General features: G+C 40.3%; 1 protein-coding gene across 1 annotated transcript; it reads left to right on the top strand.

Annotated features, from left to right (window-relative positions):
- The first annotated feature begins 271 nt into the window (after positions 1-271).
- LOC141690421 (uncharacterized) lies at positions 272-1,249 on the top strand. Its single transcript, XM_074495226.1, has one exon. It carries the CDS (start codon positions 272-274, stop codon positions 1,247-1,249), a length of 978 nt encoding a protein of 325 aa, XP_074351327.1.
- The last annotated feature ends 14,856 nt before the right edge of the window (positions 1,250-16,105 follow it).

Raw genomic sequence — 16,105 nt, 5'->3', positions numbered from 1 at the left:
CTTGGAAGCAATCCCCTGGCAGCGGGACTTGAAACATTACAACTTTGACTCCTTTGATGGTCTCGGGGACCCGGAGGAGCACCTGAACTACTTCGAGCAAATAGCGCAGATATATCACTACAATGACTTGAGGAAATCAAGGTTCTTCGCTTCAACTCTTAAGGGAGGGGCCTAGAGATCGTTCAGTAGGATCCCTTCCCGCAGCATCCATATTTGGAAGGAGTTCTGCGCTTCCTTCCTTCGGAGATTTCGGGAAAATAAAATGCACGAAATGCACATGTGTCACCTGGAGACAATACGACAGCATGACAATGAGTCCCTATCTGCATACATGCACCGGTTCCAGGAAGCAATCAACAAAGTATCAAACTTTGACGAGTGCGAAGCTCTCAGCATCTTCAGGAGAAATTTGGATCCGGAGCACAATGAAAGATACATAGTGGAGCTAATCAATAAGGAGCCGCAAAGTCTGGCAGCAGCTTACTCCATGGCTTCCAGATTCATAAAGGAAACAGATGTGCTTCAGGCAATGAGGATGACCCGGAATGGGGGGTCCAGGAGTAAAAACACTGATGACCAACCGAAAGGGGTTTACCATCACAATAAGAAGTTCAAGCAAAGCAACCAAAGCCAAGAAAAACAAACTACTCCGGTATTCCAGAGACTTGGTCCTAAGCAGGAGTCAAACAGTGATCCAGGACCCGCGAAGCAACCCCGGGAGCCAAAGCAGGAGCGGGACTGGACTCCTCTCAACATGACCCGTGAGGAAATCTTGAAAGAGGTAAAAGAAAAGCCTTTCTATTATCCTACGAAACCAATGCAAACCCCTCCGGAGAGCAGGCCTTACAATAGGCAGTGTGATTATCATGAGACTCGTGGCCACAAGACCGAGAACTGCTTATCACTCAAGTACTTCATTGAGGACCAAGTGAGGAAAGGAAACATGAACAAGTACTTAGTCCGGGACAGCAACAACAGGGGGGAAGCACAGAAGAGAGGGAAGAATGTACTCAATGTAGTCCTAGGAGGCTGCCACTCCCCACCTCGGAGCCCGGACTTTGGCGAAGAAGTGCTCTCAATCCAGTCACTCCCAGACCTGGTGATATCCTTCAGCAGCAAGGACTACGAAGGAGTCAACCCTCATCATAATGCAGCTTTGGTCGTCACTCTGGATATCTTTGATAATGAAGTAAGAAGAATGCTCATAGACAATGGTTCCTCAGTAAATATTCCTTCAAGCACACAGTAGACCGAATACAGTTAGGAAGCATCCGCTCAAACAAATGCCGGGAGGACCCACTCTATGGGTTCGGACACAACTTAGTTCTGATTCAAGGAACTTTATATCTACCAGTCATTTTTGGAACTACTCTTCACCAAGTGACTCATGTCATCAAGTTTTATGTAATCAATGCTCCTTCGTCGTACAACGGAATCATTGGCAGATCAGCTCTAACCATGATGCAAGCAATAACTTCAATCTCCCATCTCAATATCAAGTTCCCAACCCCAACAGGAGTCGGAAGAATAAAAGAAGATTATGGACTTGCTGAAACATGCTACAGCCAGGGGTTAGTAATGGCAGAAACCCATCAAGACAACAAAAGGAAGGGTTCTTCGCAAGCAACAAAGCATGAAGAAGCACTGAACCCGGACAAGGGAAGAAGAAACAAAAGAAGTACAACTAATTGAATCAGGTCTGGAGCACAAAGGAAATATATCAACTCCGGAAGGATCGGCAAGCAACCAACTCATGGTAGTTGATAAGGCAAATCAGGTCCCAGACCAAGCTAATCCTACCATGCAAGCAACCAAAGAATTTGAACAAGCAAACTTCTATCTGAAGAAGAACTCTGAAGCCCGAATTCATCAAATGGTTTCAAACAAAGAGCAAGCAAAAATTGAAGCTGCAGTCGAAACAGAAGAAGTCGAGGTAGATGAAAGCAATTCTACCAAAAAAGTGAAAGTTGGGTCAGGACTCGAGGAGTCCTTCAAGGAGAGATTAATGTCCCTGCTCCAGGAGTACAGAGATGTTTTTTCCTGGAGTCCAAGAGACATTCCAGGACTACATGAGTCCATAGCAATGCACAGCTTGGATGTCAACCCCAACAGAAAAAAACGTCAAACAGAAGAGAAGAAATTTTACCCCGAAGAGGCAAAAAGCCATTGACGAAGAAGTGGAGAAGCTACTCAGAGCAGGAATCATCAAAGAAATCAAATATATGGAGTGTCTACCTAATATTGTTATGGTGAAGAAGTCCAATGGCAAATGGAGAATGTGTGTGCACTACACTGATCTAAATGATGCATGCCCGAAGGACCCGTATCCTCTCCCAAATATTGATCAACTGATAAATGTCACCTCCGGACACATCATGCTAAGTTTCATGGACGCCTTCTCCGGATACAACAGATCAAGATGAACCCGAGGACATACCTAAGACAGCATTCATAACTCACAGAGCAGTCTACACTTATGTAATGCTACCCTTCGGACTTACAAGCGCGGGATCCACTTACGAAAGAACAATGAAAAAGATATTCAAGCCCCAGATTGGGAGGAACTTGGAGTGCTATGTCGACGACATGATTTTAAAATCAACAACCATACCAGGGCATGTGGAAGATCTGAAGGAATGCTTTGACAACCTAAGGAAGAACCAACTCAAGCTGAATCCGGAGAAATGCACCTTCGGAGTAGGAGCAGGAAAGTTCCTAGGATTCATGATCAGCAACAGAGGCATAGAAGCCAATCTGGAGAAAATAAAAGCAATCCAGGAGATGAAAGCTCCCAGGACCCAAAAAGATGTGCAGAAGATAGCAAGATCCCTAGCAACACTCAGAAGATTTATCTCAAAACTAGCAAAGGGGTGCCTACCATTATTTGATTTACTCAAAGGAGCAACCAACAAGAAAGAGGTGAACTGGAGTCCGGAGTGCCAAAAGGCATTCGAGGAAATCAAGTCCTACCTCTCTCAGCCATCAGTCCTAACCAAAGCACAACCAGGAGAGCCTCTCTACTTGTACTTGTCAGCAGGAGCACAAGCCATAGGAGCTGCCCTAATCAGGGAAGAAAATGGAAAACAGCAACCAGTTTACTATGTAAGCCAAGTACTCAAACATGCAGGAACAAGATACCCAAGATTGGAGAAGTTTGCCTTTGCCTTAGTCACAACTTCAAGAAAACTCAGGCACTACTTCCAAGGAAGAGAGATCAAAGTGGTGACAAATCAGCCCTTAAGAAAAATAATTCACAAGCTGGATGTCTCAGGAAGACTTGTCAATTGGGTAATAGAGTTGAGCCAGTTCAATTTGAGCTTCATTCCTAGGACCGCCATCAAAGCTCAAGCACTTGCAGATTTCATAATCGAATGCAACTTTCCAGAAGAAGAGCCAGAACAAATGGACATGGATCAGGAGCCAAAAAAAGATGCAAGTCCGGGAGCCTGGACCTTGAAAGTAGATGGTTCTTCAACAAGCGAAAGGTCTGGAGCTGGACTCATACTCAAAAGTCCTGAAGGATTCACAGTTCAAACAGCTATATCTTTCAGCTTCGCCGCAACAAACAATCAAGCAGAATATGAGGCGTTACTCACAGGACTAAAACTCTCCAGGACTCTGAGGGTCTAGGACCTAAAAATCTACAGCGACTCCCAGATAGTGGTCAAGCAAACAAATGGAGAATACACAGCTAAGGACCCTACTCTGGCAAAGTACCAAGCACTGGTTCAAAGTTACTTAGCCTCAATTCCAAAACATCAAGTCCTTCAGATATGTAGAGAAGAAAACGAAGAAGTGGATATTCTATCCAAATTAGTCCGGAACTCATCAAATCTGGACTGCTCAGTTTATTTTGAAGAACTCCACAAACCATCTATTGAATCCGAAGAGGTCTTGGAGATCGAAAGCAATCACAACTGGATGACTCCCTTCATCAACTAATTGGAGAAAGGAGAGCTCCCAAAAGATAAAGGAAAAGCTCAAAGACTGAAAGCAAAAGCAGCCAAGTTCTTCCTCGAAGAAGGAGTACTCTACCGCAGGACCTTCTCATCTCCTATTCTAAAATGTATTGGCCCAGAAGAAGCAAAGTACTGTCTAGCAGAAGTGCATGAAGGGATATGCGGAGACCACATATCTGCAAAGGCCCTAGCTCATAAGATTATAAGACAAGGCTACTACTGGCCAACTATTCATCAGGATGCAATAGAGTTCGTCAAGAAGTGTAAGGAATGCCAGCTTTTCAGTAATATATCCCGGATCAGCCCAGTCCTACCATCCTCAGTCCTGTCATCTATCCCCTTCACTGTCTGGGGTATTGACATCATGGGACCCTTCCCCCGGGCCAAAGGAGATCTCAGGTATCTGCTAGTCTCTATTGATTACATGACAAAATAGGTTGAAGTAAAAGCAATAAGGACAATCAATCAACAAGACTGCATAAAGTTTATGGACAACATTTTGATGAGGTTCGGGATACCACGAGTCCTAGTATCAGACAATGGACCCCAATTCATTGGTTCAGAGTTCGAGTCCTACCTCCAGGAGCGCGGGATAAAGCACAAAAACTCATCAGTGGCATATCCCCAAGGAAATGGCCAAGTAGAAGTAACCAACAAAATCCTGCTCCGAGGAATTGAAAAAAGACTCAAAGAAAGCAAAAGCAAATGGCCAGAAGAACTACAAAATGTACTTTGGTCCTAAAGGACAAGCCCCAGAACAAGCACAGGAGAAACTCCATTCAAACTAGCTTATGGCACAGAAACAATGCTTCCTATCGAAGTGGGATCTCCTTCTCACAGAGCGATAAACTTTGAAGAAGAAGCAAACGAAGAAGGACTCAGAACAAATATGGAGCTAATTGATGAGGTCCTGGACCAAGCTATAGAAAGGATGGAGAAATACAAGGAGAAAACAAGAGAGCACTTCAGTAAGAAGTCAAGAGTCAAAAACTTCCAAGTTGGAGACTTAGTCCTTCGAGACACTGAAGCATCAGATCCCACAAATACTGGGAAGCTAATGCCCAAATGGGAAGGACCATATAAGATCAAAGAAGTCCTTAGGCCAGGAACCTACAAGCTCCTGAACATGGACGGCTCAGAAGTCCCAAACACTTGGCATGTACTAAGGCTAAGAAAATTCTACCAGTAGGAGAACAAACAAAGCAACCAAAAATCTTGTAGCCAATATGGCAAGCAACCAGTTTGTTCCTTCTTATATTTTGTATGAATGATTAATGAGAAGCTTTTCCCCTTTATATACTTATCAAAGCTAACCACTAGTCCGGACAAGCTATTAGTCAGGACTAGAGCAACAATTTTAGTGCAACCATTTTTACTTAGAATTAATTTTCTAACTAAAAGCAACCGCTAGTCCGGACAAGCTATTAGTCAGGACTAGTGCAACCATTTTCACTTAGAATTAATTTTCTAACTAAAAGCAACCATTAGTCCGGACAAACTACTAATCAGGACTAGAGCAACCATTTTCACTTAGAATTAATTTTCTAACTAAAAGCAACCACTAGTCCGGACAAGCTACTAATCAGGACTAGAGCAACCATTTTTACTTAGAATTAATTTTCTAACTAAAAGCAACCACTAGTCCGAACAAGCTACTAGTCAGGACTAGAGCAACCATTTTTACTTAGAATTAATTTTCAAATTAAAAGCAACCATTAGTCCGGACAAGCTATTAGTCAGGACTAGTGCAACCATTTTTACTTAGAATTAATTTTCTAACTAAAAGCAACCACTAGTCCGGACAAGCTACTAGTCAGGACTAGAGCGACCACTTTTACTTAGAATTAATTTTCTAACTAAAATAAACCACTAGTCCTGACAAGCTATTAGTCTGGACTAGTGCAACCATTTTACTTAGAATAAAGTTTCTAAGTGAGAAAGCTAACCACTAGTCCGGACAAGCTGATAGTCAAGACTAGTGCAACCATCTTAGAATAAATTTACCAAGTGAAAAACCTAACTACTAATCCGGACAAGCTATTAGTCAAGACTCGTACAATAATTTTTAATTGGAAAAATATTCTAAGGCAAAAACAAACTACAAAAACAAAGCAAAATAACAGCAAGAAAAGCAAACATTAAAAAAGTTACCAGACTTGAACAAGCCCGGAGCAAAGTACGAATATTACAAATATCAAAGTTATCAAATGTCTTCAAGAAATAAAAGTTACAAATCAGAGAAAAATCAAGACTCTGGAGCATTAGGAGGCAGGAAGCTGGGGCAAGGGTCGTCGAACGGCTCCGGCTCCCCTAGTCTGAGCTCAATGTCTTCCTTTGCCTTAATAAACTCAGTAATGAAGCTGTCCCAATCGGCCTCCGGATTGGTCTTGATATGTCACTCTGTAACCAACCAGCAACGAGCTATCTCCGGAGCACCAGCATTAGCAAGAGCTTTGTCATACTCCTCGGATCTCTTGAACTCTTCAATGACTTTAGCTTTCGGACGCACAGCAGACATCTGCCTCCGGAGCTCAGCCAATTCAGACTTTAGATCAGAAACCTCCTTCTCAACATTCTCAACCCGGACAGTAACTTCATTGAGGTGTTTGTTCAATCCGGACAGAGAATTGTCCTTCACAATTATCTGGTCTCAGAGCTGACTAATCTCATAATCCTTATCAACAATGGCAGTCCGGGAATTTTTGAGCACATTGTAGGCGAGAGAAGCTGATCCGGCCATATACCCACCAAGCTACAAAAAATAGAGAAATTTAGAAAAATATTCTAAGGCAAATCAACACAAGAAACGAGAACAAGAAGAAAACATACCTGACCCCAGAGCCGGGAACACTCCTTCATAGTTGCATCAAATCCGGACTGATTCATCCTCCTCAAGTCAGCTTGAGTAGGAATCCCAGCCATGAAATGAGCAACTTTCTCCTATAGCCCCGGACCACTTGCATCCGGACTCTCATCATTAACAGCCTTTCCTTTACCAGCCCCGGACTCGGAATCAGCTTCAAAATTTTCAGCCCGGGGAGGTTTACTACCAAGGGTCCGGAGCCTCTTCTTCCTCCTTCCAGAATCACCACCCGGAGCTTCACCTATAGGACCGAGGTCCTCAAGATTAGCAAACTCATCTCCAACATCAATCTCAGCATCCCGCTCTGGAGCAGACTAATTCACATCAACTTCGGGCTCTGGCCTCGAAACGGCATTGCTCTGGGATCCTTCCTCTGCAGAAGCATTAGATCCGGGCCCATCAGCAGCAGCTTTCTTCGGTAACATAAAAGCTTTCCCAAGACCCTTCAATGCATCGCTATAGGCCGAAGACGACATGTCCGGATTAAAATGCGGCAAACCTGAAAAAGAAAAAAAACGCAAGTCAAAATCAATAAAGACTCATAGCAGAAGAAAGCTGATAACGAATCCGGACAAGAAAACATATAAACAATCCGGACATAAAGAAAAACACTTACAGCCTAGCCTATGCATAGTCCTATGAATCATGAAAGTGTTTCGGGTCATTCGGAAACCCAGACATTCACAAAATGCAAACATCAACCGGATAGCTTCACCCCGGAGTACATCTCTATGGAACCGAGTCCGGACTCCCTCCGAAGAAATGTGGGGAAGATAGTACAAGTCCAAATCCCTAAGCATGATCAACTCTCCATTCCAGTACTTCAACGAAGGCTGCTGGATTACAGGCCTATAGGAGCCGCCATACCCGCACTCCGGAGCCCGGAACCGAAGTTCATAGAGAGGAAACTAACTGGACCGGACCAGATGAAAGATATGATGCCATAGCTTGAACGTGGGCTGCACCATAAACTGATTGCAAGTAGCAATAAACCAAGTCATCCATTTTATACCATTAGGTGTTATCTGTATCGGAGAGATCTTGTACACATACTTGTACATGTGCTTCAGGAACAAGAGCCAATGAAAATTCCATCCGGACCGAAGATGCTCTAGCCACACTGGAACAAACCCATCAGCCAGCATGTGATAAATTCGCTTGTCCGGCTCCGGTAAACTCCACTCAATTCGGGGATCCAACTGAAAAGCAGCCCGGACCGAGGAATCCTGTGCCGCGTGATCTAAAGCAGCATACTCATCATTTAACTCGTAGTTCTCCTTAGCGACTATACTATCCGCGAACTTCCTATCAAATGATTCCCTATCATAAGGTCCCAGATCCGCATTTTGCTGTCTGGCATACCCGGACCTGATACTCCTATAATAGAAGCTATCTTTTATCTCATCACTCTTGCTAACGAAGTACCCCAGATTCTCGACCCATAGACCCTCCGGACTGCAAGGCACCTTTCTGGAAGAAATCTTAGCCACAGAAAGCTTCGTTATAGCTTCAGAGTCCGAGGTGGAAGCCTTCTTCCCCATCCCAGCTCGCTCAGAATCACCAGAAGACTCAAAATTCGAACCAGATGGCCCTGGATAGCAAGTTATATAAGCCTTGGCACGAGCTTTAGTCCGGACCATAAACCTAAAACAAGTGATAAAGGTTAGTCTAAAACCCTACAGTTTATTTATCTTGAAAGCTACATGGTCCGGACTACCCTATGTTCAATTTTATTACAAGTCAAAAGCAAACAGTCTGGAGACCCAAACCCAAAAGACAAAACGTAAACCCAAAATATAGCAACCACTCTGGACTACACAACTAGCCTAATACCCCGAACCCAGAGGCCAATCTAACACAAAAACATCAAATTACATATTCCAAAAAACAAAATCATTAGTCCGGACTAGTCGATCAAGTCTGGACTCAACCAAAAACCCTAAAACCAGAAAATTATCAACAAGAATCAAAAAGCAAACCAAGCCTAAACCCATATACATACAGATATACATACGCGCATATACAACAATATCCAACAAAAAAAACACAACAAATTAACCAAGCCAAATAGACAAAAATAGAATCCATCCAAGCAAAACAATATCGACACAAATGCAAAGAAGAAAAACAGAATAGCAAAGAAGAAAGGTTACAAATTAGAGCTTACGGAGAGATTGAGAACAATCGATCAGCAGCCGTGAACTTCAAACTTCTGCGACGAACACCGGAAAAGCTCCAGAGAAAAGAGAGAAAAAGAGGAGAAAATTAAAGAATCTGTAAAAAAGAAGTAGGAGGGGAGGAGTGCCTTTTATAGGCATGGTGAAATCCCAATAGCCACGCCACATGGCACGATCCTAGCTGCCCATCATAAGCGGTCATTATTGAAGAGTCATTATTATAGCACGTCTTTTGAAAAAAGACAACTGTAACAATTCAAATTATTGGGGGGAAATTCCCCAAAACCGTTTCAACTTCCAAGTTCGGACTCCTTTGCTCAACGCAATCCGGAAGGGTGGCAAGAAAAGCTTAACTCCTGCTAAAGACAACCACCTTAGTCCTGATTCGCTGAACTCAGCGCAATCCGGACTGGGGGCAAGAAAAGCTCAACTTCTTCCAAAGACAACCACCTTAGTCCTGATTCGACGAACTCACTGCAATCCGGACTGGGGGGTAAGAAAAGTTTAACTCCTGCTAAAGACAACCATCTTAGTCTTGATTCGCCGAAATCAGCGCAATCTGGACTAGGGGCAAGAAAAGCTCAAGTCCTTCCAAAGAATATACAACTCTCATTAATATCATATATTGAAAACATATATATACATACGTATATATAAATATAACTGATAGTACATATAGCTCATGGGAGGACTACTCCTAGGCTTTTAACTCCATATAGCTCCTGGGAGGACTACTTTTAGGATTTTAACTCCATATAGCTCCTGGGAGAACTACTCCTAGGCTTTTAACTCCATATAGCTCCTGGAAGGACTACTCCTAGAATCCTGACTCCACGCAGCTCTTGGAAGGACTAGTCCCACACACTACCAAGCCTAACCAGCTCAGTCCCGCAAGCCCAACCTTGGTAATTCCCAGCACGTGAGACACTGGCCCAAGCACGTGATGGGGACAACTGTCATACATCAATCATGGAAATAATCAGGCACGTGTCAGAGGATCCTTAGAGCATTCCTCAGCCAGTCCCGCACTGACACCTGTAAAGCATCCACTTCAGCCAGGTGTCCTCCACTCCCAGAACCAATGGCTATGATCTAAAGGTACCAACCCCAAAACCCTACCCTTGGCCTATAAATAGCCCAAGAAGGTGAGGTTTTGGGGTTAATCACTCTCTCACACTCATATACACACACAGCCACCCTGCATTCATATCTATCTTCATCTTCCCCAAAAGTGAGTTCTTACTCTCACACCGGAGGCGCCGCGGGACTCAAACCCCCCCTTCCGGTGTTGTTTTGCAGGAACCCCACCACAACTACACCCCCACAACGGCGAAGGATCCAGGCACGGCGTCGATGGAGCGGCCCCGCCACCAGGAGTTATCAATAACAACATGTAAAACATACAAAATCGCATACATAACAGTCATGAAATATTTTATACAGGTAATCATCATAAAACCGGTAAACACATAAACGAATTAAACACTTTTCGCAAGTAGCTCGGATACCATTGAAGGGTTTCAAGCACATAAACGCAACATAAACAGTAATTAAAAATGTAAAAAATCATAACTTCCGAAACCCGTCACAGGATCCATGCGAAAAACTTATATTTAATTCGTAGATCAGATTGTTTACCTTAAGAAGCTTTACCAATTGGTTGACTAATGGAGATCCAAAGCTTGTTCAATCACCACGCATCCCGCTCTCGCGATCTACGCTCTATCGGTATCCACACGAATGCTTGAACTCAAGGATTGGATGTGTACTAACAGAAACTCGTTTCTTCTTGCTCTCTCCATCTTCTCTCTTGATGGCTAGGGTTTTATTAAAAGTATTTTTTTTCATACAAAAATCAGCCACACAAGAGATATTATATAGAGAGTAGAAAAATGAATTATAACTCTTAACTAATTAGGAGTTATTATTAATTCAAAAATCCTATTTATATTATAATTAAGTCTCACTTAATTATTTAACAAATAAATTTCATAATTAATATTAGTAAATTCGAATATCAATATTTATCTAATTAGTTAAGTCTTACTTAATTAATATTATAAATAATTCGAATTACTTTAATTTAATTTAAATCCAATTTAAATTAAATAATCCTTCAAGCATTCTTTGTGTGTGACCCTATACGTTATTATTACGTTGGCAATGAATTTTAAATCTAATTTAAAATCGTAAACAATGAGCGGCATCTAGTAATACATCATTGTTACCCAAATAATAATAATTGAATCGGTGATCGATTAAACCTTTCGTGAATAATGTACAATGTAATATAATCCCTTTAACGAAATATTATAGATTAAACTAGAGGCATGTAATGTGTCATCCTCATCATAGTTTAATCCAAGTTTCCTTGATCAATGAGTAGACTATCATATCAAATCAACATTTGAGCGTGGCCACGCATTTCATAGTCTAGCTCACACAAGAGGCCAATAATATCACTCCTAAAATATGAGGGTTAAATCTCATCTAGATCATTCATATTTCTCATACGATTCATAATATACCCAATGTCCACTTTTATCATTACCCAGTCAAGGATAACTTTTAATGGAATCAATGTATATTAATTCTCGTATAGAAATATAATGACTTCAGGTCTAAGGACCATTACATCATTTTCACTGTGAGAATTGCCTATGACACAACAGACATGTAGAATCTCACATTGGGTCTGTCCAGCACTATGTACATATACATCTGCCTGTGTTTTTGACTTAAGTATCACTATATCTATGATCAATGAGATGTGATCATCAGTCAACAAACATACCAGTCTTAATGCATTATTATTGTCCCTTAATAATAATACTCGACTAGGGACCTTTAGGAATATTGATACTATTCTTATAATCTCATTTCTAAGTCACGTACTTAAAGATATAGAATTGCATATCATATTCCAAGGACATTTATTAATCTAACATTTATATCACAGTAAATTAAGAATTAATAAATTATAAATAGAATAATCGATAGAACATAAACATTAATAATCCTAATATCAAACTAAAACATCATAGTGTTGTCTCTAGGACACAAACACTAACACTAACTCCCTTTTCTTATTCATTCTAACATCTTCATCCTCTTGCAGCTGAGTTCTCTCTAATTTTTGTTGTCTATTAAGAGCTATTCACTTTTATCCTCATTTGATTCTTAAAGAAATAAGAATTCACAAAGTAAGAGTGAGCCAAAAATTCCCAGCAAGTATCATAACTAATTTTCAGGTATCAATATCAAAAGAAATCTCCGGACACAATCTTTAAATAATCTATAAACATTTTAATTTATTTGGAGTAGTTGAGCGAATAAAACATTGGCCTTTATTAGCCCTCAATCATAAATCAAAAGCAACAAGTAATTTATTGATTCATCTTTTTAAATCCAATATTTGTCCAGTTTTATAATCATAGAACTTTTTAAGAAGGAATGTCGTTAATGGCGATCAACAATAAATTAGACTAGACAATAGTTCGCACCTATATCCTGCTGATCAGTCAGGATACAGTGCATATATATACCTATCTGTATAGATCCATTCGGATACCCATGCTCTATGGCCCAATAACCAAGGGTCTGGTCCATTTCCGACCTATAGGGTCGAGTCCATCACTAGCCCTCATCGTAACCATCCGGTCTGTAGAGTATTTTGATATTAAACCATTTTGATTTCAAAACATCCCGATTCAGGGTTCACAAATAACCTGAAATAATAGGTATTTTCTCAAGAGATCAATTGATAATAAAGGAACAATAATGAAAGGTACGTGCATAATTAAGAGTAATTATAGTGAAATATAAAATATTTAACTATTCTGAACTTAGAATAGGAAAGAGATATTTGCAGTATATCATAAGAAAGTTCAGGAATACTTGCCTTGATAAGATTTAACCACTATTACTGGTTGAATTTGGACCGACTTGGACGTTGGGCTTTATTGTCTAACCACTAAACTATCCTGGATACGATTCCAACACTCAGGTTCTTCGATTTGAACCTTGCTCAGCTTGACGACTGACCACTAGGCTATTTTTAGTCCGACATCAACCCTCGGGACTTCCGACTAGAACCTACAGAGTCGAAATACCCTAATTTAGACAATCGTTTATGCTTGACATATCCTTGCTATCAAATCTACCCATTCAATATAAAATCCCGACTCTTATTTATATATATTATTGAAATACACATAAAAATCAAGGTTCACGTCTTCGAAATTCGGTTCAGTACTTATTTTCGGAAAGTACGTATACCCGTCATTTTTAAAAATAAGGTAATCGGTTATTTACAAAATATCTTGTCACAACACGTAATTAGGTTTCTTATAATATAATTATATATTCTCGTTCGATATTTCCGATAATTGTTGGTTACGTTCCTGTATTTTCGGAGTTATTTTCCCAGAAATTGGACAGCGTCTCCTCTGTTTATCGGCCTACTCGTCAAAACATAATCGATGTCAATATCCCAATCATAATTCAAAATCAATTCAATCACAATCAATTCAAATCTGTAACCCACACATCAATACTACTTTTAACATAATCAATTAATCCATTTTTCGTTTCGAAATTAATTAATTTTTTTTACAAACTAATTTTATTTATTTATAATTGTAGGACTCAGAATTAAATCATCACCGTCCACCATCGACTCGACGAGGCTCAACGTCGATGGAGGAAAAATTTATTGGTGCCAAAAAATATTCGGGTTTCCAAATAAATTCTACCGATTATTTTTGTAACAATCGAAATTTAAAAATTTGAATTCAAAGAGGTTTCTTCGAATTTCTTTTTATAACAAATCACATAATAATTCAACCCAAACAAAAATTAAGGTCCGAATTAATCAAAACAATACAGCCAACCGAAGCAAAAGCAGTTGCAATTGGAAAAGAAATAACCGAAAAGTATAGCCGGAAACACAGGGGACAGACCACCAACCAAAGCCACGGCCACACAATCCACACACACAAAGGCACACATAATGCACGCACATGTTAAGTGGCATATATGTCCACTCAGAATGTCCTATAAAGGCTTGAATTGGTGTTTTGTACTCAAGTTATTTGTGTTTTTGATGTGTTCTGTAGTGTTTTTGCATTTCAGGCATGACTGAAGGAAAAAGGAGGTTTAGCACTATTTTGGTGCTAAATGGGTGTAAGGAAGGTGTTCCGGATGTTCATGTGTTGATCTCCATTAGAAACCATCAATTAAAATAAAAAGCAGAATTTTTTCCAGAAAGTCAGCGCGCCAGCGCGCGCCCGCGCCAGTGCGCGCCCGCGCCGGTTGTTAGAGTTGCAGCGCGCCCGTGCTGGTGAAGCGCGCGGCCACGCCGGTGAAGCACGCGGCCGCACCGGGTCAATTTCCAGGAATCCTGTTTTGAATAGAAGATTGATTTTCTGGGATCTTGGACGATTTGAGCTGTTATTTAAAGACAACTTAAAGACATTTTTCATAACAGATCTTAAGGAGAAGACGGCGAGAAGACCTAGGAGCACAAATACAACAAAGGCGAAGAGGATCTGGTTTATTCTTGTGATTCTTTGTTTAAGTTGTAATCTTGGATGTTAGTTTTCTTGTTTTGTTGAACCTATACTCTTGTTTAACGTACTTGATTATTTATTCAGTTCTATAAAGACTTAGTTTATTATACCATGCTTTTATCGGAACCCGCGGTGATGATGTGTTCGGTTATGAACTAATCATTATTATGGGGTTCTAACGGATTTACTTATGGATTTCAATAGTTAATTTGTTTCGATACCTTAGTGTGTGGTGATTGTATGATATCCTAGTATTGGTTGTGCTTATTCGTCTTATGAGTGTCGGTGAACTTATAAGATAGCGTGTTAATCTCTATTGAAGTGAAAGTGAATATAGGGGTTTAGAACTTGCCATGCTAGCATAGGTTCATGTATTTGATATGCATGATTTATAGGTAATTTTAACCATCTTACTTGCTCTATGTAATCACGATAGATAACTTGCGCATTAAACCTTTGTGTTTTCAAATTCTATAGATATATAAGGTCTCAACATATTTGGTGTCTATTCAGCTTCTATCCCTTTTGTGGATCTCTGGTAGTAGGGTATTCATGCAACGAATGTTGGCGTTTACTAGTTTCATGTTGTCTGATTAGTGTCACCACCATTGCATGCTAAGGATAAGAACAATGACTTTAAATGAAGTAGTGATGAAGTTAGAATCCCATGTTTGTCTCATATAAGTAATTCAACCTTTAATCTCTTATTTATTTGCATGTTAGTTAATATCTTAGTTATAAACAATCTTAACTTGTTATCATCTTAGCATTGAATAATAACCGTACCATTGTTGCATAAGTTCATAGATTGAAGTTAACCTAAACCAGCCTCTGTGGGAACGAACTAGAATTAATTCTATATTACTTGCGAATGCGTATACTTGCGTGAATATTAGTGCGTGTTTTCGTCCTAACAAGTTTTTGGCGCCACTGCCGGGGATTGATGTTAATTTTTGGTTTATGTGCTTGTCATCAGTGGTCGTTAAAATTCACTGACTCGGATATTTTACTTGTTTGCTTGTTTCTTTTTCAGGTACTCTAGAGAGCGTTTATGCTAACGTGTTCTCGATCTCAAAAGAGAACACTAGATAAAGCGGAGGAAGTATTTGAAGAAGAAGTTTTTATTGAGGAGAAAGTTGAAGAAGAAGCTCTAGTCATAATGGGAGAACTTGCAATGAATCTGAAGGCTTTGATAGACTATTCTAAGCCAAAGATCAATGATATTTAGTCTAGCTTTATCAGGCCAGCCATCACGGCTAACACCTTTGAAATCAAGTCAAGCACGATTCAGATGATACAGAATTCAGTTCTCCTATAGAAGATCCCAACATGCACATCAGAGATTTCATCAAGATCTGCGACACTTTCAAATTCAATGGAGTTACTGAAGATGCTATAAAACTGAGGTTTTTCCCATTCTCTCTATGGGATGAGGCTAAGTGTTGGTTGCATTCTCTACCACCAGGCTCTATTACTACTTGGGAAGATCTGGCTCATAAGTTTCTAACTAAATTCTTCCCTATGGCCAAGACTGCT

Source organism: Apium graveolens, chromosome 10, assembly GCF_009905375.1.
Source record: "Apium graveolens cultivar Ventura chromosome 10, ASM990537v1, whole genome shotgun sequence".
NCBI classification, from domain to species: domain Eukaryota; kingdom Viridiplantae; phylum Streptophyta; class Magnoliopsida; order Apiales; family Apiaceae; genus Apium; species Apium graveolens.
This window is presented reverse-complemented; position numbering and strand designations above follow the sequence as displayed.

Bases quoted from the DNA above. Each gene is read 5' to 3' on its own strand.
- LOC141690421 (XM_074495226.1), top strand. From the start codon at position 272: ATGCACATGTGTCACCTGGAGACAATACGACAGCATGACAATGAGTCC.